Here is a 26,865-nt window from a genome sequence, read left to right as displayed (position 1 = left end):
GTAACTTTGAGACATGTCACAACATGCACAGACTTGTTTCAACATGCTTGCTACTTTCTGTAATACTCAGGTAGATAAATTATTGAACACCCCTCCTGAGTGCCCTGATACTTGATTCTTTACATTACATTACATTACATTAGGGATTTCTATTCCGCCATTACTTTGCAGTTCAAGGCGGATTACAAAAGAATTATCCAAAATGTATTACAACAAGAATTTACAAAAAAAAAAAAATTGGTCATTTTCAAAAAGAGTGAGAAATGGGTAAGGTTATTTGTTTGGGGTAGTTGGCTTTAGTGAGAGGTGGAGTTTGAGACTTGCGGTATTATTTCTTTTTTCAGAGTTTTCTTGAAGAGTATGGTCTTTATTTCTTTTCTAAAAGTCTTGTAGTCGAGGGATGCCGTCAGTAGATTGGCGATTTGGTTGTCTAGTTTGGCTGCTTGAGTGGCCAGGAGGCCATCATATAGTTTTTTCCGTTTGACCTCCTTAATTGGGGGGTATGAGAATGGGGTGTGAGTTTTCCTATGTCCGGTTGCGGTGTTGTGGATGAGGCGGTTATTCAGGTAGTTTGGACTGTCTCCGTATAAAGTCTTAAATAGTAGGCAGTAGAATTTAAATTGTATTCTTGCTGGGATCGGAAGCCAGTGCGATTGGAGATATGCTTCTGTAATGTGATCATGTTTCTTTAATGAGTAGATGAGTCTTAGTGCTGTGTTTTGGATAGTTTGTAGTTGTTTTGTTATGGTTGTAGGGCATGGAAGGTAGAGGATATTACAGTAGTCAAGTAGGCCTAGTATTAAGGACTGAATTATGAGCTGGAATTGAGTTTTCTCGAAGAATTTCCGAACTTGTCTTAAGTTTCTCATGACTAAGAATGACTTTTGTATTGTTTTATTGATTTGCGGTTGCATGGTGCAGCATCTATCGATAGTTATTCCTAGCAGTTTTAGGGTGGTTTGTATGGGGTAGTTGATTGCGTTGATTTCAATGTTGGTTATGGTTGGTATTTTGTTGTTTTCTAGGAGGATGAATTTTGTTTTATCTGGGTTCAATTTCAGTTTGTGATCTTTCATCCAGGTTGCTATTAATTTTAGTGTTTGGTATATTGTGTTCGTCATGGAGAGTTCAGGTTGATCGAAGGGTATGAGAATGGTAATGTCATCGGCATAGCTGTAGGAGGTTAAGCCTTGTTTGTCCAGGTGAGAGCTGAGGGAGGCTGTATAGAGATTGAAGAGAGTCGGGGATAGAGGGGATCCTTGGGGAACTCCACAGGGGTTTGACCAAGGTTCAGATTTTTGTTTGTCTGATTTTACTCTATAGGTTCTTGATTTAAGGAATCCTTCAAACCATGTGTATACTTTATCTGTGATATCTATTGTATTCAGGATTTGTAGTAGAATGTTATGGTCCACCAAATCGAATGCAGTGGTAAGGTCTAGTTGTATGAGCATCATTTTTTTTCTTTTGCTGAGATGTCTGGCTGTGTCCAAGAGAGATCCTAGTAGTGTTTCCATGCTGAAGTTGTTTCTGAAGCCGGATTGTGTGGGATGGAGTATGTTATGGTTTTCTAGGTAATTGGAGAGGAATTTGGCAACTAGTCCTTCTATTATTTTGACGTAAAGTGGAATAGAGGCAATGGGTCTGTAGTTGGCTGTTTGGTCTATCGGTCCTTTGGGATCTTTGAGGATCGGGGTGATGATGATTTCGCTGAGGTTGGTAGGATAGTGGCCGTTTATTAGCGAGATTTGTATCCAGTTTAGAAGAAGAGCGCGGAATTTTGTGCTGGATGTTTTTAGGAGATATGGTGGACAGTTGTTGAGGACACAGGATGCATGGCTGTATTTTTTGTAGTATTTGTTGAATTCGGGCCATTGTATGTTGGGGAATTGAGACCATATTCTATCTGCTGCAGTAGAATCTCTATCTATGGGGAGAATTGTGAATTCGTTAGGATGGGTAGAGGTGTCATTGAGGGTAGCTCTTGCATTGGTAATTTTATTTTGGAAGTGTTCTGCTAATAGAGTGGCTGAGGGGGGTAGTATTGTTAGTGGTCAGGTAGGGTTTGGTGTCGGTTAGGGTTTTTAGAATTTGGAATAGTTTTTTGGTGTCTTGGGTTTCAGTGCCTATTAGGTTGGTGTAGTGTGCTTTTCTCTTGTCCTTTAATTGTGATTTGTATTGTTTGTTGATTTTTTTCCAGGTGGATTTTGTATGATCCGAGTTCGATTTTCTCCATTTTCTCTCTAGTCATCTACATTGTCTTTTGAGTTGTAGCAGTTCGGAGTTGAACCATTTATCTGATCTCCTGATGGGTCTGGATTTGGTTTGCAGTGGGGCTAAATCATCAAGGGTGCTGGAGCAAAGTCTTTCCCAATGTAAGATGAAGTCTTCGGGGTTGTTTTCTAGAATAGTTTCATCTATTTTAGACCAGAATATGGAGGGTTCGATGTGTTTGCGTGAGGTGTATGTTACTTTATTGAGTTTTGGTATAGTTTTTTTGTTGTTTTTGGTCCAGTTGATGTTGAAAGTGTAGGTGTAGTGGATCTGGACCATGTTCCGTTAGATGTATGAATTTCTGTTAAGGATGGTTGTTGGGTCATGAAGGCTGCAATATCAAGTTGGTGGCCTTTTTCATGAGTTGTTTGTGGATTTAGCATTTGGAAGGATAAGGCTTTGAGAAATGAGAGAAAGTTGTCTACTTGTTTGGATGATTGATCATCTAGGTGTAGATTTAGGTCTCCTAGGAGTAGGTTGTAGGTTGCTATTAGTGAGTTTTGATATATGAAGTCTTCCACGTCGGTTCTTGCTAAAGACCAGTTTCCCGGTGCTATGTAGCAGAGCATGCAGTTTAGTGTGTATTTTAGTGTGGTGCTTGAGAGTTGGCAAGCTAAAAGGTCCATGTACGGGTTAGATGTTTTCTCAATTATATTAAGGGTTAGATCTTGTTTGATTAAGATTGCTAGACCTCCGCCTCTTTTTTTTTCTCTGCAGACCACTGTAATTTTGTATCCTTGTGGGCAGACTTCAGTTATTCTGGGGTCTGAGTCGGAGGTTAGCCAGGTTTCTGTGAGGAAAAGACAGTCCAGGTTTTCTTGTGTTATCCAGTTTTTATAAGCTCTGTTTTTGGACCTAGCGCTCTGATATTTAAGTAGGCGCATTTGAGTGTGGATATCTCTGTGTGATAGTTGTGGGTTGTGTTTGGATATATAAGTGATTTGGTGTGCCGGTGTGGTTTAGTCTTAGTGTGTGTTGGTCTTCATCTCCATGCTGTGGTAATGGAGAGTGTTAGATTGTAGGTTTGAGTTTCTGTCACTTGATGTTCTCCTATTTAGGAAGAGAGATTCATTTATATCTGTAGCGGGTGTAGGGAGGAGGTTATTTGCTGCTGTCTTCCCGCTGGTTAAAAGAAGGATTAACAGTATGAAGTGCTGGGCTTGTGAGGTTAGCTTCATTTTGGGGATTTTTTATTTTTTATTTTTTTTATTGTTTGGTGGTTGGTGGTTGGTGGTTGGTGAAATGTGGTAGAAGGGTCTTTGGTGGTTTGGCTGCTGTTTTTCAGTTGGTTTTATGTTTGGTAGTGTTGTGAGAGTGGATCGCTTCTTGGTCGCTTCACAAAGGTGCTATGAGCGTCTTAGACAGCGTGCTGTTGGGCGCTGAATCTTTTATTGGTTCAGCGTAGTCCCGTCGGGTGGGGAGGAGAGGCAGAGTGCGCTCCCACGCCGGCAAGCCTCCCTGCCTGCTCCTGGGTCCAGCGATGTCGGCCAAAGTGAGATTCAAATAAAGCAAAAAGAAAAAGAGACAAACTAAAAATGGGTGCTGCGAGACTCCCTGAGTCTTCCAACTGGCTCAGTGTAGTCCTGTCAGGTGAGGGGAGGGGCGGAGTGCGCTCCCACGCCGGCAAGCCTCCCTGCCTGCTCCTGGGTCCAGCGATGTGGCCACAGTGAGTTTCAAATGAGAAACAATAAGTAAACAGAAACTAATAGAAACACGGGTGCTGAGAGACTTCCTGAGCCTTCCAACTGGCTCAGTGTAGTCTCGTCGGGTGGGGGGAGGGACAGAGTGCGCTCCCACGCCGGCAAGCCTCCCTGCCTGCTCCTGGGTCCAGCGATGTCGGCCAAAGTGAGATTAAAATAAAGCAAAAAGAAAAAGAGACAAACTAAAAACAGGTGCTGGGAGACTCCCTGAGCCTTCCAACTGGCTCTACATTGAGTCGTATGGATGTATTTCAACACTTCATTAGTATATTAAATTATTTTGTTATTGACATTAAAGTCTATGGTATTTTTTTATAGTTTTTATAAAGTGAAACTAATGATTGCTATTTTGACCCTGTTTTGTAAAGACTAGTTTATGTCTTTTATTGAGATAGCTGAAGCCCTTTTCTCTCTATTTTTGCTTTTGTATCTTATTGTGGAGTCATCATTTTGAGTGTTTAGTTATGTTTATGAATTTTCAGGTTTTTTGCACTATTTTCACTACAGGTATATAAATAAAGAGTATTTATATAACAAGAGGATGGAGTAAAAGTATAGAGCAAAATTAATAACTTTCACACTTCAAAAAAAAGGCAGAGGAGATGGTAACATGCACAGAGCAGTAGTTACAACCCAAAATCCAAAGGGGTGGGAAGGTAACTTACAAAGAACAGCAAGTATAATCCTAGCCACTTTTCTGGATAGATTGGATGAACCATACTGTTCTTTCTTCAAGGGCAAACAGGATACATATTCTGCCTTTTGGGTGATAACATCCGAAGAAGCCCAACATAGAAATCACTCCTCCAGTGACTATTCCAGAAACCTTTGTATACATGCTTTCTTACCTACCATTGCCATGCAGAACCGGATCACTCCTGCTTTTTCCATGGAGCAGTGTGGACACGTTTTAGGATCTTCCCCATAGCTCACATCTCTTTTCTCTATTGCAATTTGCAGTGAATGTGTCTTGTATATAAATGCTTCCAATGGACCAGTGTTCTCCCTTTCCCAGTGGCGTACCAAGGGCGGGGCGGGGGATGCAGACCACCCCGGGTGCCAGCCCTAGGGAGGTGCACAGCCGGCCGGGTCCGGAACCTCCCGCGCTGCTCTAAACAGCACCTGCACATCTGTGTGGCTACCGCACTTAAGAACATAAGAATTGCCGCTGCTGGGTCAGACCAGTGGTCCATCATGCCCAGCAGTCCGCTTCCACAGCGGCCCGTAGGTCAAAGACCAGTGCCCTGAGTCTAGCCTTACCTGCGTATGTTCTGATTCAACAGGAACTTATCTAACTTTGTCTTGAATCCCTGGAGGGTGTTTTCCCCTATAACAGCCTCCGGAAGAGCATTCCAGTTTTTTACCACTCTCTGGGTAAGGAAGAAGAACTTCCTTACGTTTGTATGGAATCTATCCCCTTTTAACTTTAGGAGTGCCCTCTCGTTCTCTCCACCTTGGAGAGGGTGAACAATCTGTCTGTATCTATTAAATCTATTCCCTTCATTATCTTGAACGTTTCAATCATGTCTCCTCTTTTCAAGGGAGAAGAGGCCCAGTTTATCTAACCTCTCACTGTATGGCCCCTTAACCACTTATTCTGAAGCAGAGTCAGCAGCCACGTTGAAGTGCAGGAAGGTCCCGCGATGACTGTGTCTGCCACCTCTGCTCCGGAAGACGTAAGTGACATCGGAGGGGATGGACCGGCAGCCACAGTCATCGCAGGACCTTGCCGCAACTCTCTGCGTCTGCCGGCCCACCCCCTCCGACGTCACTTACGTCTTCCAAAGCAGAGGCAGCAGAAGAAGTCATTGAGGGACCTTGCTGGTTTGGAGGGAGAGAGGAGCATAGAAGGGTGATAGTGGGAGAGAAAGGGGGTCAGGGTGATATGGAAGGTTGGTGGAGGGAGAGAAAGGGGTAGATGCTGATGCAATTGGTGTGCAGTCAAAGGAGAGAGAGGCATAAGGGGGAAGGATACCAGATGGAATTGGGTTGGAGGGAAAGAAAGGGGGCAGATGCTGATGGAATTGGTGTGTGGGGAAAGGATACTGGATGGAATTGGGTTGGAGGAAAAGAAAGGGGGCAGATGCTGATGGAATTGGTGTGTGGGGAAAGGATACTGGATGGAATTGGGTTGCTAGGAGAGAAAGGGGGCAGATGCTGATGGAAGTGGGGGGAAGGGAGAGGAGAGAGTGAAATGCCAGACCATGGGGGTGTGGGAGAGGGAAGGGGTGGAGAGGAGAGAGATGCCAGACCATTGGAGGAGGGAAGGGAAGAAGATGGATACCAGACCAATGGAGGTGAAGGGAGAGATGGAAGGGGGGAGGCATAAAGTTTCTGGAAGGGGAATAGAAGGAGAGAAGATGCCATATAGAAGGGGCAAAGAGAGGGTAGACAGGGGATGAAAGGAAGAGAGTGACAAGAAGATGAGGAAAGCAGAAACCAGAGAAGACAAGGTAGAAAAAAAAATTATATATATATTTTTTTTTTTTTGCTTTAAGGGAGATGCATCGCTGTTTCTGTGGTGTTGCATTGTATGCAGAGTCCAGCTTCTTGGTAGTTCAATTTAACCTTTGTCTATGTATTTCTATTTTATCCCCCCTTTTACAAAACTGTAGTGCGTTTTTTAGCACCAGCCATGGTGGTAACAGCTCTGATGCTCAGAATTCTGTGAGAGTCTGAGCTGTTACCACCATGGTTAAAATGCCACACTATAGTTTTGTAAAAGGGGGTGGGGTTAGTTTGTGATTACATATTCCATACTAGGCGAAGGTGTTTTCTGTGTTCTGTGTATTCGAAAGACATGGTTTCTGTTAGGATTGACTGTGAAGGATTGATCTGTACTAGTCTGGCTTGTTTAGTTTTACAATGGGTGTATTGAAGTTGTACTGCTCACTGTATGTAAAATGCTGCCTTTTCTTAGGTGGTTTGCTACTAAAAATCATGTTTTTCATACAGATGGGAGGGGAGGGGTGTAAAAAAATGATGGGCCCGGGAGGTCACATATGCTAGGTATGCCACTGCCCTTTCCCCTCTTTTATTTCATTAGGGAGACTTAAATTTAAATAGGTAAGCTCAGGGACTTTATTTTATTTTAAGTACTAGAAAGGGAATTTAAGGAATAGTTTTTTCTTGGCATAGAAATCCTCCATTACAATTCACAGGCTAGCATTTAAAGGGGCTATTTTATAATTGCTATAGTATCAGTATAAAGTATAGCTAATAGACACAGGAAGCCTCATCTCAGATTTAAATTGCCCCCCTCCACCACAACTCTGCCCATCCTAGCCTGATTTTTGATTTATGAGCCCTTGAACCAATTAGGCTAGAAGAGTAATTAGGGCATCTCTATTAGCAAGTTATTAGCTCTTAGAAATAAGTCTACTATAACCTTAGCGGGAAACCTACCAATAACATTACAAAATAATAATAATAGCTAAATATTACCAAAGCCTATCATATAACTAGCAATATTAGGGGACCTTAGTGTATATATTCCCATTCCCTTAGGAACTTAAGAAAGAATTTGCCAATATTAAGATGCAGGCAGCCGTCCAGCAGCGAGATGAGGGTTATCCAGTCTTTTGTACTGAGTGTCATATATTTGATTATCTTCTAGTTGGTGAGAGGTCATATGTGTGCACTCGGTGGAACGAGCTCTTAGCACTCAGAGAATGGATCCAATCTCTTGAGGCTAGAATAGCAGTCTTGGAGGAGCTGAGAGAGACAAAGAGGTTTATAGTGGAGACCTACAGAGACATTGTAGAGAAGTCCCACCTCCAGTCTGGCAACCCCTGTGCCTCCTTGGAGGATGGAGGTTTTCTTAAAAGAGAGCATCACCCTGCTGAAGTAGGAATTAATCCTGTATCCAAGGATGTGTCTGCAGGGGCTTCTGCCCAGGAGGGAGGAGCTAGGATGACAGTTGTAGATAGTTGAGTGGCTGGTGGACGTAAGGATAGCTCGCTCACTTACCTACCTGGTGCGAAGGTGACAGAGAATTTCCCCACAGGATCTTTCTCCATCCTGTCCTCGTGAGTTATGTCCCTGCCCCTGCTCCATCCCTACAAGCTCTGTCCTCATCTCCACAAGCCTCAAACACTTTAAAATCCTAAGATTGTTTGAGGCTTGTGCAGATGAGGACAGAGCTTGCAAGGACAGGACAAGGACAGAATTCACGGGGACGGGATGGGTTAGAGAGAGATCCTGCGGGGACAGGGACAAAATTGTCCCCATGTCATTCTCTAGTGGCGGACCTCACATTTAACCTAGATAAGATTTTAGACAATGCTGGGGAGGAGTCTGCTGCCTTGGTACATGTGGGTACCAATAACATAGGGAAATGTGGTAGGGAGGTTCTGGAAGCCAAATTTAAGCTCTTAGGTAGGAAACTAAAATCCAGAAACTCCAGGGTAACATTTTCAGAGTGCCCCCTTTCCACATGCCGGACCCAAGAGTCAGGCAGAGTTCCAAAGTCTCAATTTGTGGAGGAAGTGATGGTGCAGAGAGGAAGGTTTTAGCTGGGGATTAATGTGTCCCCGTCCCCACAGGAACTCAATTTCCCTGTCCTGTCCCAATGAGTTTTGTCGCTGTCCCTATTTCTGCCCCATTCCTGTAAGCTCTCCTTTAACCACACAAGCCTCGAACACTTATGATTTTAAAGTGTTTGAGGCTTATGCAGATGAGGATGGCTGGGCTGGGCTGGGCTGGGGCGGTGTGGGGCGTGACTTGGGTGGAATAGGGTGGGGTTGGGTGGAACTGAGTGAGCCTGGAGGCGGGGCCGTGAGTCTGGATTTTACTATAGTAAAATCTGGTAATCCTAAACTTGCAGGAATTGGGCAGGGACAGGAAAAGAACTCACGGGAAAATGAGAAAAATTTGTCCCTGGGTCACTCTTTGGTTTTAGATTTGTTAGGAACCGGGCGACATTCTGGGGAAGGGAGAGCCTTAACCAAGGTGGAACCAGGTTGCTGGCATCAACTTTTAAAAAGGAGATAGAGCTGCTTTTAAACTAGGAGCTGTGGGGAAGATTAACAGTTGCTCAAAAGAACATGGTTAGGAACAAGGTATCTTTAAAAGATTTCATTGCTTTAGGAAAGATAGGGCAACCCGATAACAAGATTGCAGTAGAGACCGTAGTAGACCAGGTGTCAAATACAGAGCAGGACTGATTTTAAAGATTGCAAATTATCCATGTCAACTGCTGAACAAGTTGTAAATAGAAATGAGAAACACTGTTTGAAATGTCTGTATGTAAATTCCAGAAGCCTAAGAAACAAGATGGGAGTATTGGATATATTGCATTAAATGACAAATGTAATAGGCATTTCTGAGACCTGGTGGAAGGAAGATAAGCAAGGGGACACTGTGATACCAGTGTACAAATGTGGATCAAATTGGTGGAGGCGTAGCATATATGTTAAGGAGGGCCTTAAATAGACTAAAAATTCTTAAGGAACCAAAACATACTTTGGAATCCCTTTGGGCAAAAATTCCATGTGTAAAGGGGAAAAGGATAGTGAAGATGAACAGACAGATGCAGAAATGTTAGCAGAAATTAGGGTGACTAACAAACTGGGTAGCATAATAACAATGGGTGATTTCAATTACCCTAATATTGACAGGGTAAATGTAACATCAGGGCATGCTAAGAAAGTAAATTTCCTTGATGAAATCAAGGACTGCTTTATGGAGCAGCTGGAAACGACATGAGGTAAAGCAATTCTAGATCTAGTTCATAGTGGTGTATGAACTGATGCAGGAGGTAATGGTGATGGAGCCCCTTGAGAACACTGATCATAATATGGTCAGATTTGATACAATCTCTGGAGTAAGTAATTAGATTGTAAGCTCTTTTGAGCAGGGACTGTCTTTTGTGTGTTTGTTATACAGTGCTGCCTATATCTGATAGTGCTTATAAATAGTAGTAGTATAGTAAGTACACACAGGAAATCCAGTACAATAGCATTTAACTTTTAAAAAGAAGACTATGATGACATAAGGAGAAAGGTAAAAAAAAGAAACTTAGAGGAGTAGCTGCAAAGATCAAAAGTTTACATCAGGTGTGGATGATATCCCAAAAAATAGCATCCTGGAAGCCTAGACCAGATGTATTCCATGTATTAAAAAAGGAGGGACGAAGACCAAATGGCAGCTGGCATGATTAACACGTGATGTGAAGGAAGCTGTTAGAGCTAAAAGAAGATCCTTCAGAAAGTGAAAGAAGGATCCAACTGAAAATAATAGAAAACAGCATTAGGAATTATAAGAACATAAGAATTGCCCTACTGGGACAGACTGAAGGTCCATCAAGCCCAGCATCCTGTTTCCAACAGTGGCCCACCCAGGTCCCAAGTACCTAGCTAGATCCCAAATAGTAAAACAGATTTAATGCTACTTATCCTAGGAATAAGCAGTGGATTTCCTTAAGCCATCTCAATAATGGCCTATGGACTTCTCTTTTAGGAAATTATCCGAGCCTTTTTAAAAAAAAACAAAACCCCCACTAAGCGAACTGATTTCACCACATTCTTCGGCAACAAATTCCAGAGTTTAATTACATGTTGTGTGAAAAAAATATTTTCTCCAGTTTGTTTTAAATCTACTACTTAGTAGCTTCTTCACGTGCCCCCTAGTCCTAGTATTTTTTTTGAAAGAGTGAACAAGTGATTCACATCTACCCTTTCCACTCCATTAAGCCTCTATCGTATCACCCCTGAGCCGTCTCTTTTTCAAGCTGAAGAGTCTTAGCCACTTTAGCCTCGCCTCATAGGGAAGTCATCCCATCCCTTTTATCATTTTTGTCACCGTTCTCTGCACCTTTTCTAATTCTGCTATATCTTTTTAGAGAGTATTCAAGTTGCTGCTGTACCATTGAGCGATACAAGTGCATTATAACATTTTCATCTTTGTTTTTCCATTCCTTTCCTGATGGTTCCTAACATTCTATTTGCTTTCTTAGCTGCCACTGGACGTTGAGCTGAGGGTTTAACGTATCCTCAACAATAGAACCTAGATCCTTTTCCTGGGCAGTGACTGATAACATAGAACCTTGCACCATGCACTCTAGTTCGGGTTCCTCTTTCCCAAATGCATCACTTTGCCCTTGCTCATATTAAACATCATCTGCCATTTTGTATCAACAGCAAATTTTATCTTACTAACCAGTTCTTATTTGCGGCTTTGTGAAAAGGGCCCTAAATCTTTTAGCATGGCAAATAGATAAATATGAGAAATTACATTTGGTGAAAAGTTTTTTAGCAAACAAGAGCCTGCTAGGGATCTATGATTTGAGTCTCAGCCCATTTCCCTTGAAAACTGTAATTGCAATGACATTGTATTCTTGGATTTCCAGGCACAAAGGTGTGGGTGTTCCAGGCTGTGTCACTTAGACCTTTCAGAGCATCCAGATGCAGATACAGCTGATAGGTGCTCAAATAGTTCTCAGTGCCTGGAAATCCAGGCTTCTGTCAGCCATTACAACTTTGGGATGATTCACTTTGAAATTTAATCTTTGTTCAGATGTTTGCTGTTTTTAATAGGATTCCAATGACTGAATGCAGAAGTCAAAGAGGAGAAAGATGTTAAAGTGTTTTGAAAACTTTACAGCTTGAAAAATGTCAGTTGTTTGTTTGTGTTTGAGGTTTATAAAAGTGTATCAGAAAACTGTATTTACACATGTTGAAACTGATATTTGCCTTTTAATTTGTATGGTGACTTTTAAAGCCGCATAGCTTGTCTAAATGATTTTCAAGTCTGCTCCTCCTTTGTTGGCCATGGGATAGGATCCTACTTTCATGGACACCCAGAAATTTGGCATCATGGTAAGAAAGCTCACTGTTAAGGTTTTAGACAAATGCCGTATTACTTGAATGAAATGCATGTAACTTTTTTTGTGATGAAGATATGATGCAGTCATATCCTACTAAAATTCTAAGAGCCCCTTTTACTAAGATGTGGTAAAAAGAGACCTTAGCATATGCTTACGTGGGTCATTCCCAAGCACTAAGGCTATTTTTACCGATTTTTCTATTTCCAACATGAATGAGCCCGCACTAATTTTCCCATTAACACCTTAACTCATGAGCCCTTAACTACACCTATTTCGTAATGGTAAGAGTTCACATGCTAACCATGTGCTGAGTTAGCATACAGCAATGTAGCTGTGCTAACTGATTAGCGAACACTCCTACTCTCTTCCCCTAGACCCTTCCCCAACGCAAACAAATAAAATCTATTTTTTAACACATGGAAAAATTACTATGGGATGCCTGAACATTCCCAATGGTAAGCCTGTTTTTCACTGAAATAAGCATGCATTAGTGCTTACTGCAGCTTAGAAAAAGGACCCCTAAATCTTTGAGTGAGTGAGATTTATTAACCGCCTTTATGAAAAGGTTCACTTTTAGATTTAGGCCTTCATTTTTTAATGAAAACAAGTTAGTTGTTAATGTTTGTTACGCTTCTCTGAACTGGTACAGATTACTAACCACAGCTCTTGTTCAAGGATTCAGTATTTGAAGCGTGATGCTGGATGCTAGATCAACTTACTTTTGACATGTTTGAAATACTGAATCCGTAAACCTGACATGTACAAGACTGGGAGGACCAGATGGATTAAGGCTTTTCCCCATAGACACGAAATGAGAAAAATCCATTTGGCTGCTGGATATGGCCCTTGGTTCTGAGTGTTTAGCATTTCCAGAACCGAGTTCTAGATTGCAGCCTCACTATCTTCTCATATGACTAAGATTGGCCCGAAATCTAGAATGACGTCATGTTATAATCATTTCCAGGTTACATTGCCTAACCAGTTTGAATAAAATATTCATATTGAGACTGATACAGTACCAGAGATGTGTTCTTATATAGTCACCTCGTTACACCTATTGGCTGAAGTTGGTTGTTGATTGGTTTTTATTGTTATGCTTTCACAGTCATGATTTCATCTGCTGATAAGTACCAGCTAGAAAACCTGCCTTAAGTTTTGGGTTTTTTTAAATGACAGTCATTAAATTTAATGTTTATTAAATTGTTTTAGTTGAAGAATGATCATTTTAATGATTTTTTTAATGTATAATATGGGTGATTTGAGGTGAGAAACTGTAGAAATGCAAGAATGAAAATCACTGAGTATTTTTGGAAGGGGATCACTTCTGTTTAAATTCCCTTTGAAAATAGAAAATAAAGCACTATGTGAATCTGATGCACCGACAGCTATGAATGTCGCAGAATTGTGGGAAATATATCACAAATGGGTTATTTTTTCATTGTGTAATAGCTGAGGTAGTAATTGTATACATTAGTAGGTAAAATTATTATTTTCATCTCTTTAGTTGGGTATATTAAATCAGCCAGTGAACACTGACTTGTTTGTATTTTGTCTGCTGTGTTTTTCCATACACAGAATTAATAAGTGCAATTCTTTGTATTTTCTTTTTTTTTTAGCCAATAACAGTGAATTGGTAATGGAAGAAGGCATGGCCTTTACAATAGGTTTGTCTTTCTTTTCTTATGTGTCCAGAATTAATTTCATTTTGATACTTTGGCCCTTTGAGATTAAACTATGGGCTCCTTTTACTAGGTTGCGCTAGTGTTTTTAGCGCACGCAGATTAGTGCACGCTAACCCCGCCCTACGCGGCTAGAACTAACGCCAGCTCAGTGCTGGCATTAGCGTCTAGCGCACGGGGCATTGTAGTGCGCGCTTCTCCAAGCGTTAATGCCCTAACGCAGCTTAGTAAAAGGAGCCCTATGTGTGTTTAAGGACATATTAGGATCTAATATTGCCTTTATCTTTCTGGGAATTGTCTTCAGAAGTATTATGATTGGGTCTCACAACTATTAAGATACTTCTAGTAAAATCATATGTAAAAATATGGCTGGTCTTTGTTTATTAATGATCAGTTTGGCCACTATATCAGTGTCCTGTGATTGATTCAGTGATATTGAAATCACAAGATTATACCAAGTGCCTTTAAAGTTTATGGGTTTTATCAGCGCTACACATAGTGTGAAATACTGAAGCTTTTTGTGAAGACTGTGACTAAATATAATACAAACTTTTCTCTCTGACCCCATGGAACAGTTACTAGAGAAAAGTATTAGCACTGTTATTTTGCTGAATAATGAGAATTTCAAATATGTATAAAATACCACAAGTATATTAAAGGCAAGTGGCATATCTTTTGAGTTTATATGATTGATTTTACTTGTCATTATCCATACAGTTTTGGGTAAAATGTCCTTCCTGATGGCCCTGCTTTTTTAAAAAAATTTAAAACCACAAAACATTTAAATGAGTAGCAAGGATCTTAAGGTTTGTTTTTTATGTCGCTTATATTTTTCTCAGAACTATAAAAAAATCAAAGATAATATCCTTGAGTATATAGTTAAGCTGGAAAGAATCTTGCATGTGACAAAAAATTGCTCCTTTGGATAACAATTTTTTTTTTTTTTGGGGGGGGTTGTTGTTTCAGAGCCAATAATAATGGAAGGATCCCCTGAATTTAAAATTCTGGAAGATGGATGGTCTGCCGTATCTGTAGATGCTAAAAGGTGTTACATTTAAGATTCTTGTAGATTCCAAAATCATTTTGTACTCCAATAGTGAATTTGTGGCTTTTATGTGGCTAACCTGCCATTAACCCATAATAACTAGGATACTATATATTTCAGATCAGCACAGTTTGAACATACCATTGTAATTACACCTGGAGGAGCAGAAATCCTTACTAAATTGTCAGAAGAATCTTAAACATGAAGCAGGAAGCTGGTGGACCACTCTTGCTATACATTGCAGGATATTTCTCTTTCTTATATAGAATGATTAAAATCCCATGCTGAGTGTTTTGGAAGTGAAACAAGTGCAAAATGTAGATAGTGGGATTGTAAAGGACATATAGAGGGTTGTATGGTTGTATTTATTCTGTACAACCTAGGTATTGCAAAAGAACTGTGAGTTTCATGTTCTTTTAACAGAGCAACTACAATAAATATTTGGAAATTCTTATTGTCCTTTTAAGATCAAATTTATTAATATTGGCACTGCAGGTAAACAGCCTCATTTCAGATCTTTACTGTAGACAATAGATAATCAAACTTATACCTTGCAGTATATTACCAATATGCAATTATATTGTGGGGTTTTCTTTTTTCAGATATTTAATGTTTTGTGTGTCATTTTAATTACTTGGATAATATTTGACAAAACATTGATGTACCCAGCTTAGCAGTTTGAGATTTAAAAAAAATGCATTTGGAACATGTTTTTAAAATGCCTGATAGGCGATTTTTTTATTTTTTTGCAAACAAGATGAGGAATCAATAAAGTGTGCCACGTGCCCATTTCTCCTGCTTTGGTTTTTTATTTCTAAATAATATACACAAGGTAGTTGGTAGTCCAGCAAAAATGACCAGATTTTTGAAACTGATCAGACTTTTAAATATGGTTTATTAGGCTCAAAGCTCATGATGTTATTTTGAATTTTCGTTTTGAATTTCATACAATTAAAATAAATAGCTATTAAAGAGTTTCTCAGTAAACATTAAAAATAGATTAATTTGAGAATAAATTAATTGTATTAGGAAAAAAAAATAAAGATGCAGAAACTTTGGAAAGCCAGAATACATCTCGAAAAAAAAGAGAGCAGTTGTATTCTGAAGGTGAAGCTTGTAATGTGCAATTAGGTGGCTGCTAATCAGCCTGCCGGAATTTAAGCGCTTTAATTTGGTATTCAAATGGAGTTCACACTGCCGCCGACCACAAGAAGCCTGAGCTGGGATATAATCCAGCCACAGAGATATACTTATGCAAGTGGGATGCAAAACTGCCAGAACTGGTGCTGAGCATCCATACACGGTAAACCCTTCTTTCTAATGACCATTGTCTTAATTATGATAAATCCTTCTGGTAAACGTGCCTTGTGCTAAATGTCGAATGTAATTGATCACGTATATTAATTTTAATTGCTGGTTTTGTTTTCCTCAAAAGGGTGGGCAAGTTCTGTTGCATTTTTCTGCAGTTTTATTATTGCACTGGCTATTTAAAACTTTGCTAACATTTGGTAGAGTGCTCTGGAATAAACATGATAGTTGAATTCCACTTTATGCAGTTTTCAATGTTGCAGACTGAACTGTTTATTAAAATATCGTTTCACTTAGTTTAAATTGTACTTGTACTTAAAACAATTGAATAAAATATGTACAGACAAAAAACTGCATGTGAGCTACAAAGAAACGTAATTGTCAGCAAACTGGGGGGGGGGGGGGGGAAGCCTTGCAGATTTACTGAACTATTTTGGAATATCTGGCCATGTGGAGGCTTAATACCGACAATTGCTGGAAGTAGTAGAACAAAGGGACGGTGTTATACCTCCCTTCTGAAATGCCATGGAGCCTGTGCACTAATAAAATGCTGAAGTGCTGGGCTTGATACAATAAATACTGTATGCCCAAACACATCCTGGTACATCTAGTGTACAATAATGAATGAACCTTGTATAGTTGCAAACATTGTATGTGCATCTGCATGGTTTTTTTTGTGTTTTTTTTTTTTACACTGATGTACCATATTTCTAGCTGAGCAGAAGAAAAATGTTAGTAACAATCGAATTTGTAATTTACAGAAACATTCATATTCCTGATTTATGTTAATTTTTATTATTTATTGCCGGGGACCATTTATTCTGAGAGCACGGTACACACACGGTATTAAACAACGGAATGGATCATATCATAGAAAGAGACATACGTTGCAAGTTTTCTTTCTCCCTTGCCCATGTGCAATTGCATTGTTTGAGATTAGAGCACTATCTTCCTGTTTAGGTCTGATGTTATCTGAGATTAATTTTATTAAGACTACATGATTTTACCAACTGCTGTGGTAACAAGCTGTTTGTGTAGCAATTATTCTGAGGTGCTGGTATTTATGGCTACACATTTATAATTCTTAATTACAAAGATAATAACTAAAGAAAAAAAAATATTTGTAGCTTTGCTGTAAATTAAGTTGTTTTTCTTTCCTTTCTCTTTTTTGTCTTAAAGCTATTCTAGCGCAATTTAGGCTGGTAATTAGTGAGGAGTTTTAGGGAGATTTTTTTTCTCTCTCTTTCGGTTTAATTGTTAGCTCTGAACTTTTCTGCTTTATTAGTTTGTCATTTGAAAGCCACACTTTATACTTACTGTATCTGGATACCATCATAATTACATGACCATAGATTTAAACAAGGATGCTTTGCATCTCCCTGGTGATTTGCAAGACAAGTCTTGATTCAATTTGAGGGGGGTCCTCGAGGTTATGCGTATTTTATAATCGGGAAGAAACAGGAAAATATAGGAACAGCTGCTAGTGGATGTAAAAATATTCCTCTTCGAGTTGGGAGTATTAATATTTTTCTACACAAGTACCAAATGCAATTACAATCAGCAGACATTTCTTCCACAGGTAAAGAAAGCCTAGCAGGTAAACCTTATTGTTTTATCCGTTACACTTTACACCTGATTCCTCGGAATTTTAATTTGAGTCCTATCGATCTCCCGTTTTCTGAAATCACCTATTTCAATTGAGTTTGTACACATGTATGTGCTAGCTATAAAATCAACCCTGGCGTATTTATCGATATCGCTACCTAGTTGAAAAACACAAAATACTCTCAAATTACCACTTGCACTGGCAGAAAATCAACCGAAAGAGGGGGAGGGAACAGTTCTTATTTCTGCTGTAGCTCAGTTCACGGCACTGGAACTTCAAACGGGTATTTCTTTCATACCTGTTACTTTATATAATGTAAGTTTATTTTAATAAAATAAACCAAAAAATCTGCATATCGCTTTATTTGATAATAATAATAATAATTTTATTTCTTATATAAAGGATAGGCACAAATAGTCCAAGGATCCGAAAAGTAATGGCCAATTGTAGCTAAGATCATTGCTCAGTTCTTTGAAAAACATGCTGGTTTGTTTATTTATGTTTCAAGGACATTTAATGCTATATATATAGGGATGCTCCTGTCCCAAAGGTGAAGGGAAATCTGATGCATCCTTTACAGGAATCCCTGTTCACAGAAAAAAAAAAACCAAAAAAAAACAAACCAACAATCCCTCGCCAATATCTGTAATTGCATCAGTAGTGTTTAAGGTCCTATAGCCAAATTTCATTTCATTACAGAGATTTTGCTCCTGTGATAACTGCACACCCCTAAATAATCTAGGTGTAAAGGAGAAAGTTCAGCTCAGGCCAGATCAAATCCCAGGCTGTTTAATGCTAAAAGGCTGCATGTTGCTATTAGTGTTAAATATATGGCTAATTATGCGTATGAAAATTAAACATCAGTGTTATGCTAATGGAGCCGCCTTCAGCTGTGGATCAGAGCACTTGAGACTAGCATTTAATCAAATGAATCAGTAACTAATACGTCTGCACGTGTGAACTTTCACAAGATCATTTTCCTGTTACAGTCACACCACTAAATTATGAAAGAAATAATTATCAACACTTTCTAATTATCTAACAAAGTAATTTGGGATTCACGGTAGGCTCTGCTCTGGGTCTCGCGTTGCCACCAAGCCTATGAACACTACAAAAGTTTCCAATTCAAGTCAATGCGGGGAAATGCACAACTTGGATGGCAGAGTAGGGATTGGCTTTCTTTTCTGTTGGAAAGGATGATGTATATATATATATATATTTTTTTTTAACCTGATATTACTATATCATGTGCATCAAATAGATCATTTCTGAACATGAGTATTAACATCATTCTCCCCTAAAAAGCAACGAGGGTGGTTTGGAAAAGTTTTGTCAAAAAAAAAAAGCAAGTTAAACAAGTCTATCCAGGGTTCTACACTGTCCAGTGAGTTTGCGGTTTTTTCGTAAGCTATTTTTCCTACGGTACGAAAAAAACCTGGAATCTCGCTGGACTAAGGATGGAGAGACTACGTAGTTTTAACTTGCCTTTTTTTTTTTAAGCAAAGTTTTCAAAACCATCCTCATAGATGGCTTCTTTATAAAGAAACAAGCCCCGGTAGGAAACCCAGCGTGTGCCCTATTCTTAGAACTGTAGGTTAATCTGAAACCAAAGTGAGTGGATCAAAGAAAGAGGAGCAGACACGAAACTTGTGGAATCTACCGCTAGACTGAAGAGGGAGACTCGACTAGGAACGCGCGCACCGCGAAGCGCCTTTGTGTACGACTGAATGGATCTGATCAAATCGTACTTGTTCCATCCCTCTTGCATGTATCTCCTCGTGAATCGTTTATAACAAATGACGGATTTTCACACTGTGGCCTACCAGCAAAACCGAGATGTGGCAAGTCACAAATTATAAGGTGGGGGGGGGTGCAGGATAGAGTGATTAACAGCGGAAGAAGAAAGTTGTGGGCTGGTGGATTTATACAGTGAGAGGAACTTTTTTTTTTTTTTTTTTTGCTTGCTTGCCTGTCTCCTGTTTTCTATGTCCTGATTTCTAGAGTTAATAGCCTCGTGTTGTTATATTCCAGATCACTGGGGCACTGGGAACTCGTCTCTCCGCTCTTCTCCTCTCCACTGAGCGCAACCGGGTCCGGTGGAGCCCAGCCGGCTTTGACCAATCAAAGGCGAATATTCAGGCGGCGGACCAATCAGCTCTGCCCTCTCATGAATATTCACGCCTGGCTGAGTCAAACCTTTTAGGCGAGTTGGTGTCGCTCTACAGCATCATGCCTAGACTTTTCAAAGAGACAAACTCCATTTTCTTATGAATGGAAAGTGAAAAAATCTGATCCGCTTTAAATTGGGTTCCTTCCTGTACCCAGAACACAACAGACCCCCAAAAACGAAAGAGAAGAGCCAAGCGAGAAGAAATGACCATGACTACGATGCCAGAAAGTCTTAATAGCCCGGTCTCGGGGAAGGCCGTCTTTATGGAGTTTGGGCCGCCGAGCCAGCAAATGTCTCCTTCTCCCATGTCCCACGGGCATTACTCCATGCACTGTTTACACTCCGCCGGCCACTCGCAGCATGACAGCTCGTACGGCAGCGCCTCGTCCTTCTCCAGACCTCTGGGCTACCCCTATGTGAACTCGGTGAGCAGCCATTCCTCTAACCCCTACATCAGCTCCGTGCAGTCCTACCCCAACAGCTCGAGCCTGCCTCAGAGCCGCTTAGAGGACCCAGGTACAGTATGAGCAGCTCCCTTTCTCTTTACTCTTTGCGGTGTGTGAGTGCCAGCGCACCCCATCCGTTCTGCTGCCGCCGAGACAAAGGTAGGGGGGGGGGACAGCACCGCCAGCTGCCCCCTCCCCCCCCCCAAAAAAAAAAAATGCTCGCTCTCTCTCTCTCTCTGCAGAGATCTTCTAGCTAGCGAGAGATCGCCAAAGCTGAGAGTGCAGAGCCCTGCACGGAGCCCACACAATGCCGTTTGCAAAATCAAGCCAGATGTGCACGTATTAGTCTTCGTAATTATTTATTGCGTAGCGCTATAAACAATGTATGCAATTAAGAGTAATTAAACCTAAACTGCAGCCTGTAAAAATAGCAAAGTTTCTCTGGTGAGCGGTGGCTGCCATAATAGCCTTGAGTCTTTGTTAACGTTTCATGATCTTTACTTCTGCTTTGCTTTCTTTTCTACTTTTATTTCGTTTTGGTTTTCTTTCCCTTTTTTTTTTTTTTTTTTATTGTTCATCTAGGGACCGAAACGGAGAAAAGCACTGTGGTGGAAGGTGGGGAAGTTCGGTTTAATGGAAAAGGGAAAAAGATCCGCAAACCCCGGACTATTTATTCCAGTTTGCAGCTTCAGGCTCTGAACAGGAGGTTTCAACAGACTCAGTACCTGGCTCTGCCCGAGAGAGCGGAGCTGGCAGCGTCGCTGGGACTCACCCAGACACAGGTACATGTGACAGGCTGCTGCCAGCCCTGCTCTCGGACCAAGTCACACGCCAGACTATATACCATTGCCAATAAAGCAGAGTCCTCAGTTGGTTTTGCACTTTGCCCTTGCGCTTCTCTGTTCTTAGTGACATCTATTGTTAGTGCAATGCCCATGAGCCAGAACAGAACATGCGCTACTTACCAAAGCCTACTGAAACTGGACTTTTAAGTCCCTCATCCTAAGGCTTGCTTGGGAATGTGGCACTGGCAATGCCTGATGTTAGCGCGGTTTATAGTTTGTACGCAAACAAAGCTGGAGTGCACTATGCCAATAATCCGAGCCTAAAACTGATTTCTTTCTGTTACACTCTGTGCTATTGTACTAAACCCCAACTGAAGAATTTATTGGCAATGATGTAACCCTGCTAGAGATGGAAATCGTATTATTTGTTACATTGAACTATATCAATGCCTATTTTGATTGCTATTGTAACTATGTATAGTACTGAATTGGGATTGCAAATATCCACATACTCAAAAGACCAAGATTATGCTACCTACTCTTGTAAAGTACTTGAACTTGATTGAAATTGTACTATAGGTAATTCCCTAGTACAGGGCTGTAGATTACACAATGGATGCGATAGTTATGATTTCTTTTTTTTTTTTTTTTTCCACTTAATGGCATCCGATCGTCACGAGTGTGATTATCTTATCGTCTGCCGGAATATATTGCATTTTTTTCTTCTGTAGGATGAGAGACACTTGTGGACACAAAACTGGAACAATAGCTCCTAACCCAATGCTTTATTCTAGTCGTTAAATATTAATATTTACCTGACAAAGAAACTGACTACAAATTTTAAGCCAATAATTAAAGAGAGCTATAGAATACCCAGATCCAATCGATAGGATTGCGAGGGTTTACATAGATCTGAATGGTCATATTCCATTTCTTATTATTCTAAACCCAGATACATATTTGAAATTAGTCATAAAAAAACATTCATATTGTATGTTTCTAACAGAAGTTAAAGCGAAAAATCATAGTAGATAAATTGTGTCCTAAAAATTAGGGTTCAATTAATAATACTTTGCCAAAGCCATTATTTAATCCCTCCTTCCCCCCCCCCATTGTCAATTTTTCAACAAATGAAACTTTTGAATTTAGAGCTCCTTAACTAGTACAGCAATTACATTTCTAATTATTATTATATGGATCAAACGATGTTGAGAAAAGTCAGAAGCTAATATTAAACCGTTTACTTTGTGTATAAATGCCGGAATATGCCTGAAGACACAACCAAGGGCTGACTTCAAGACATTTGGCCATTTGCCTTACAAATTGTGAGGGGGTTTTATTATGTTTCAATTAAAACATATTGCTACAATTTTTATGTTTCCGTATGCTAGAAACCCCTGCATTCAGATAACATTTTTTCCACACACCAAACTTCTGAGAGAAAACACTCATGAAAAAAGAATTTTAAAAAATTCCTGGTAAAGTAATTTCAACTATTTTGTTTTTACCTTTCAGGTAAAAATATGGTTCCAGAACAAACGGTCTAAATTCAAGAAACTGATGAAGCAGGGAGGGGCGGCTTTGGAAAGCAGCGCTTTGGCTAATGGGAGAGCTCTCTCGGCCAGTTCTCCCCCAGTACCCCCAGTATGGAACACTTCCACCTCTTCCGGTAAGACTTCTTCAGCAGCCCCCGGCACCTACATCCCCAGCTACACATCATGGTACCCTTCAGCTCACCAAGAAGCTATGCAGCAGCCTCAGCTGATGTGATTACTAACCAACCTATCCATATCTTGGTCCAGAGTAAATAAATTAAAAAAGCGAACAAAATAAACAGAAAACAAACCAGAAAACCAAGGAGCTGTGGCGTTCCCAGAGCCATTAGCACTCACAGTGGAGTGCAGTACAGACAAGCACAGATGTGATACGGGGCTGGTTCCCAACTGCTAGCAGCTGACAGAGCAGCACTAACCGACCAGAGCACAGCCTGGCAAGCAGGAAGGACAGCAGACATTCATATTTGGGGGACAATCAGAGAAATCTGTAGAAAAGCTCTTGTGTCTGTCTGTCTGTCTCTCTCTCTCTGTTGTTGAAATATAGTTCATTTATTTATTGTGCCATTTCTCTGGCCTAATGGCAATTAAAAACGCTCATGTTTTTATAGTGTTTTTTTTTTTTTAAACATCTACATATGAGGAAACCAACGAATTATTATAGGGGTTTTTTGGGGGGGAGGGAAGGAATAGAATGTGAAAGAGTGGGTAGGGGCTGGGTAATAAGAAACTGGTTTGGGATGGGGGTTATTTATTGAGAAAACAACTTTTTAAACCACTAAGCGTGAAAGGAACATTGAATGTCTAGCTTACAAAATGCACTGTTGTAAACATACAGGTTAAAGGTTATGATTTTAACTTTTACAATAACTTTTACCTAATTAAGGAGAGGTTTGTTTCCAATAATTTGCTTCTTCTTCTTCTTTTTTTTTTTTTTTTACATTTCCAAAGATATATTTTGGTGGTTATGGCAGCAGAATGCTAGGCCTGCTTTACAGGAGATGATGCCCTCAAGTAATAGATCCCCTACGAAGAAAACGTCACCGAGTAATCGGAAATCATGTCACTATTTTGGTTGAAGGCAATGCAGGGTTGAAAAATCTCTAGAGGCTTTACCGCGCACTCTGAATGCCAACATTAATCTCCTGCACAAGAGAAGTGCTGGATCTGGTCACTGTATATAATGGTCTTATCGTTCTGTAAACATGTTGCACAATCTTAGACTTTTATGTTTTGTTTTGTGTGGCTGTAAACATGATGCTTTGTGAAATGGGATCTTGATATCTCTTACTTGTGAATTTTGCGATGTGATTGCTGAAATCAACTGTGTTTAGTGTTCCTAAATGTCAAAGTTTAGTTTTATATTAAGAATGTTAACTTATTGCTTTGTATCTTTAAAACCTTTGTACATAAGTTATAAAGTTTCTTTAAGACAGTAAAATTTATGGTTTCGAAAAAGAGGTGATAATGTGTGATGCTTTCCAATTGAGACTCTTCTGCCTGGTTGACTTGCTATATGAAAAATCATTTACTAATGTCTTGCCAATAGAAAATCCAGGGGTGACCCAGAACACAATTCAGGCTAAGGCCTAAAAAAGACTAAACTTTTTACGGTGCAATCTTAAATTCCTCTATAATGGAGAATTACTTTGTTATGTAGAATTCAACATTTCAGAAAGAAAATAATTAAATGTAGTTTGGAATTGAGCACGTGGAAGACTGCTAGATGTTCTGCAGAATTGCTGCACAAGAAAGAAACTTCCCTGGATTCTGGCGGTTTTGCACGACTATAAGGCCTGAAGCCTCTTCTGAAAACTTTGCAATCAAGTGCCAGTCCGGCTAGCCATGTAATGATCTCAAAACTCACTAAATAAAAGCCTGTATTCTTTATTTGAATAGTCTATATACAAGGGGCCACTGAAAAGTTCTCTGACCAACCAACAAAGTTAGGGGCAGTCTCCGTCCAGGGCTATACACTTTAGTCCAGTGATTTTTCCACTTTTTTTTTTTTTCATTCCGCCGGGAAAATAGGAAGCGAAAAAAGTAGAAAATCACTGGACAGTTTATAGCCGTCCATGGAGACTGCTCCAACTTTTGTTGGTTGGGCTGAGAACTGTTCAGCGGCCCCTCATAGAAACATCTTACCTTTTGGAATCCATTCCTTGAGTTCTGTTTTCCCAAATATTTGGTCCACGGAGCTGGACAAGACATTTGGTATACATAAGGATCTTCGGATTTTTATTTTATTTTTGCCATTAATGCAGAATGGTAGTAAACCTTTCCTGAAACTGCTGGAATGTTTCTAGAATTCAGTATTTGTGCTAAAATGTAAAATCTATGTTATTACAGTTATTAATTTTAGTTTCTCAGAGTTGCAGATTTTTTTAAAACTGGACATTACTTTGGCATTAGAAACACAGAAGGTATAGCTGCATTTTTTTTTTTAATCGGAAAATGGTTAACTTTAGGGAATAATAGCATTGTAATTTGAGCCATTACAGCTTGTGCAAATGATATTAATTAGCAACTAAGGAACAGGTAAATTGTTGGTTATCTCTTAGTATTGTTATAGTGTTACAGATTAATAGGTTATATATTAGTATGCTTAGCATCCCCAAAACAACAACAACACATTAGAAAGGCTCAACCTGCAGCGCTATAGGAGTGTTCAAACCTTGGTCATTTCTCCATCACAAGGTGCATTTTTTTTTTTTCTTTTGACTCTGATGGTATCTGTTGATTTTCTTCTAGCCGTCCTCGCCCTTTTCATTGAAGAGCATGCAAGCTTCTGGTTTTCCGTGGGTGAATGACAGCAGTGGTGTGTTTTAAGTGAATAATTAGAAGAGAAGCAGGTGCTTCAGGAAAAAGCTGCAGTTTGCTTGAGAGAAAGTTAGTGTGGATCAGTAAAAAGTGACAGGTTCAAAGGAGCATGTTATTTGACGCGCTGCTGATGTAACCGCTCCTTTTAAGTTCCATCTCTGTGGGGATTTGAGAGGTGGTGATGACAAAAAATAGTCTGTATACACAAGGGTAAAATATTGTTGAAGATTGTGTGCAGTACTGAGAGAAAGCTGCAATTTTTGAGTGCATAACGGACTTTGGGGGAGGAAGTGGGAAGGGGAAAAGGCAAAGGGAATGTTTTCAGGCAGTTTGGGTGATGGTGGTGGTAGGGGGGGTGGAGGAATAACACAAAAAGGATAAGAAGTCTCAAATTGCTCTGCAGGATCAGCGTAGGTTCTCAACACAAAGAAAGATGACTTTATAAAAGACAATTTTAGAATTATATTTTGGATTTTTGTATATATATCAAAATGTAGGGTTTTTATATACTGTAATTTTAAATCAAGTAAGTGATGCCTTAGTTTTTTCAGAACGCTTCAATCAAATCTGTCAGTTAAAAAAAAACAACATTTTTTTTTATTATTGAGCAAGGACAGGTGGATTATATTCATGTAAATATATATAAAAGAAGAAATAATTGCACTTAGTACAAGAATAATAAATTTAAAAACCCTTCACCTTTCCTAGTATTCTATTTTCTTTACAAGGCTATAGGTGTCTATATCTCGGCTTTGCAGTCTTGGCCTTCAAGTTTATTTGAATCTTTTAAAGGTTTACAGGAGGAAACTGTAATATATTGCTGGACAGTGATTTGGTTAAAACAGATGGCACTTGATTGTCCTCTGAGTCCCTGTTTTAATCTGACTAGCTTTGACACACAGCCTGTGTGGGCCTGTAAAGTTTTGCTGACTTTAGAAAGTCAGTTGGTCGGTACAGGAAATGTTGGAGCAAGTTCGTGAGGAAACCCACTGTGACTTTCTACGGGGACCTAATTTGACCTCTCTCCCCAAAGCAACCCTGGGGCAAAAGAGCAATTCATACCAATGAAGCTTTCAGCTAAAACTATGTTATGCAGAAATTAAAAATGTATCTAATGTAATTTGGTAAACTTATAACGGTTTATAGGAAGGTTGTGACTGTATAAAAATGACATTATGTGGTGTTGATATTTGTTTCATGACCTGTCATGGGGGGGGGGGGGTTGGTTTTTTTTACTAGACTGTATTGCAGATCATAAAACACCTTCTCAGCCGTAGTCAACTGTTTGCATGTACTATGTTACAAGCATGAGGAACCAGGGTATATTGTTTCTCCATCTGCCCTCTTTAGGCCTTAGTTCGATTTTATGCTTCCAACTAAAATTCGTTTTGGGACTGTGCAAAAATTTCTAGCAAAGGACTTTTCAGTATGGATAAACTTAGTAGTAATACATGTTACTTTGACATGCAGCTGTCAGAGTATTTTTGTGAGCAATTATTAAATCATAGGTTGCTTATGTCTAATGTACATTAAAAAAAAAAAAAGATCAGTTGCAGTTATATAAAAGCATTAGATTTGGATGTGAAACATGACATACAGATGCTGGAGACCGGCATGTTTTAGGAGAATGGAGTGCATTAAGAAAGGTGTTATT

The 26,865-nt window shown here is 39.7% G+C and overlaps 2 protein-coding genes across 4 annotated transcripts in view; both read left to right on the top strand.

The window, feature by feature from the left end:
- Window positions 1–15,321, top strand: part of METAP1D (methionyl aminopeptidase type 1D, mitochondrial) — a 188,545-nt gene extending 173,224 nt beyond the window's left edge. For both annotated transcript variants that reach the window (XM_033944954.1, XM_033944955.1), the window contains 4 exons: window positions 11,694–11,791; window positions 13,416–13,463; window positions 14,445–14,523; window positions 14,644–15,321. In XM_033944954.1, the coding sequence (XP_033800845.1) occupies window positions 11,694–11,791; window positions 13,416–13,463; window positions 14,445–14,523; window positions 14,644–14,722 (304 nt within the window). In that variant the 3' untranslated portion in view covers window positions 14,723–15,321. The remainder of the gene's footprint in view (window positions 1–11,693; window positions 11,792–13,415; window positions 13,464–14,444; window positions 14,524–14,643) is intronic.
- A 1,240-nt stretch (window positions 15,322–16,561) lies between these two features.
- On the top strand, window positions 16,562–23,841 carry DLX1 (distal-less homeobox 1). Of its 2 annotated transcripts, XM_033947269.1 has the most exons (4): window positions 16,562–20,123; window positions 20,636–20,835; window positions 22,354–22,507; window positions 23,343–23,841. In XM_033947269.1, exons 1-4 carry the CDS (start codon window positions 19,811–19,813, stop codon window positions 23,468–23,470), a joined length of 795 nt encoding a protein of 264 aa, XP_033803160.1. In that variant the 5' UTR covers window positions 16,562–19,810; the 3' UTR covers window positions 23,471–23,841. The 2 variants fall into 2 exon arrangements, with proteins under 2 accessions (XP_033803160.1, XP_033803161.1); XM_033947270.1 differs by lacking the exon at window positions 23,343–23,841 and having other exon boundaries at window positions 22,354–22,983.
- The last annotated feature ends 3,024 nt before the right edge of the window (window positions 23,842–26,865 follow it).

The sequence above is a fragment of the Geotrypetes seraphini genome, chromosome 5 (assembly GCF_902459505.1).
Source record: "Geotrypetes seraphini chromosome 5, aGeoSer1.1, whole genome shotgun sequence".
NCBI lineage: Eukaryota > Metazoa > Chordata > Amphibia > Gymnophiona > Dermophiidae > Geotrypetes > Geotrypetes seraphini.
This window is presented reverse-complemented; position numbering and strand designations above follow the sequence as displayed.

Bases quoted from the DNA above. Each gene is read 5' to 3' on its own strand.
- DLX1 (XM_033947269.1), top strand. From the start codon at position 19,811: ATGACCATGACTACGATGCCAGAAAGTCTTAATAGCCCGGTCTCGGGG. The intron at 20,124-20,635 runs GTACAGTATGAG...TTGTTCATCTAG, and splicing joins GAGCCGCTTAGAGGACCCAG to GGACCGAAACGGAGAAAAGC. The intron at 22,508-23,342 runs GTAAGACTTCTT...ACATTTCCAAAG, and splicing joins GAACACTTCCACCTCTTCCG to ATATATTTTGGTGGTTATGG.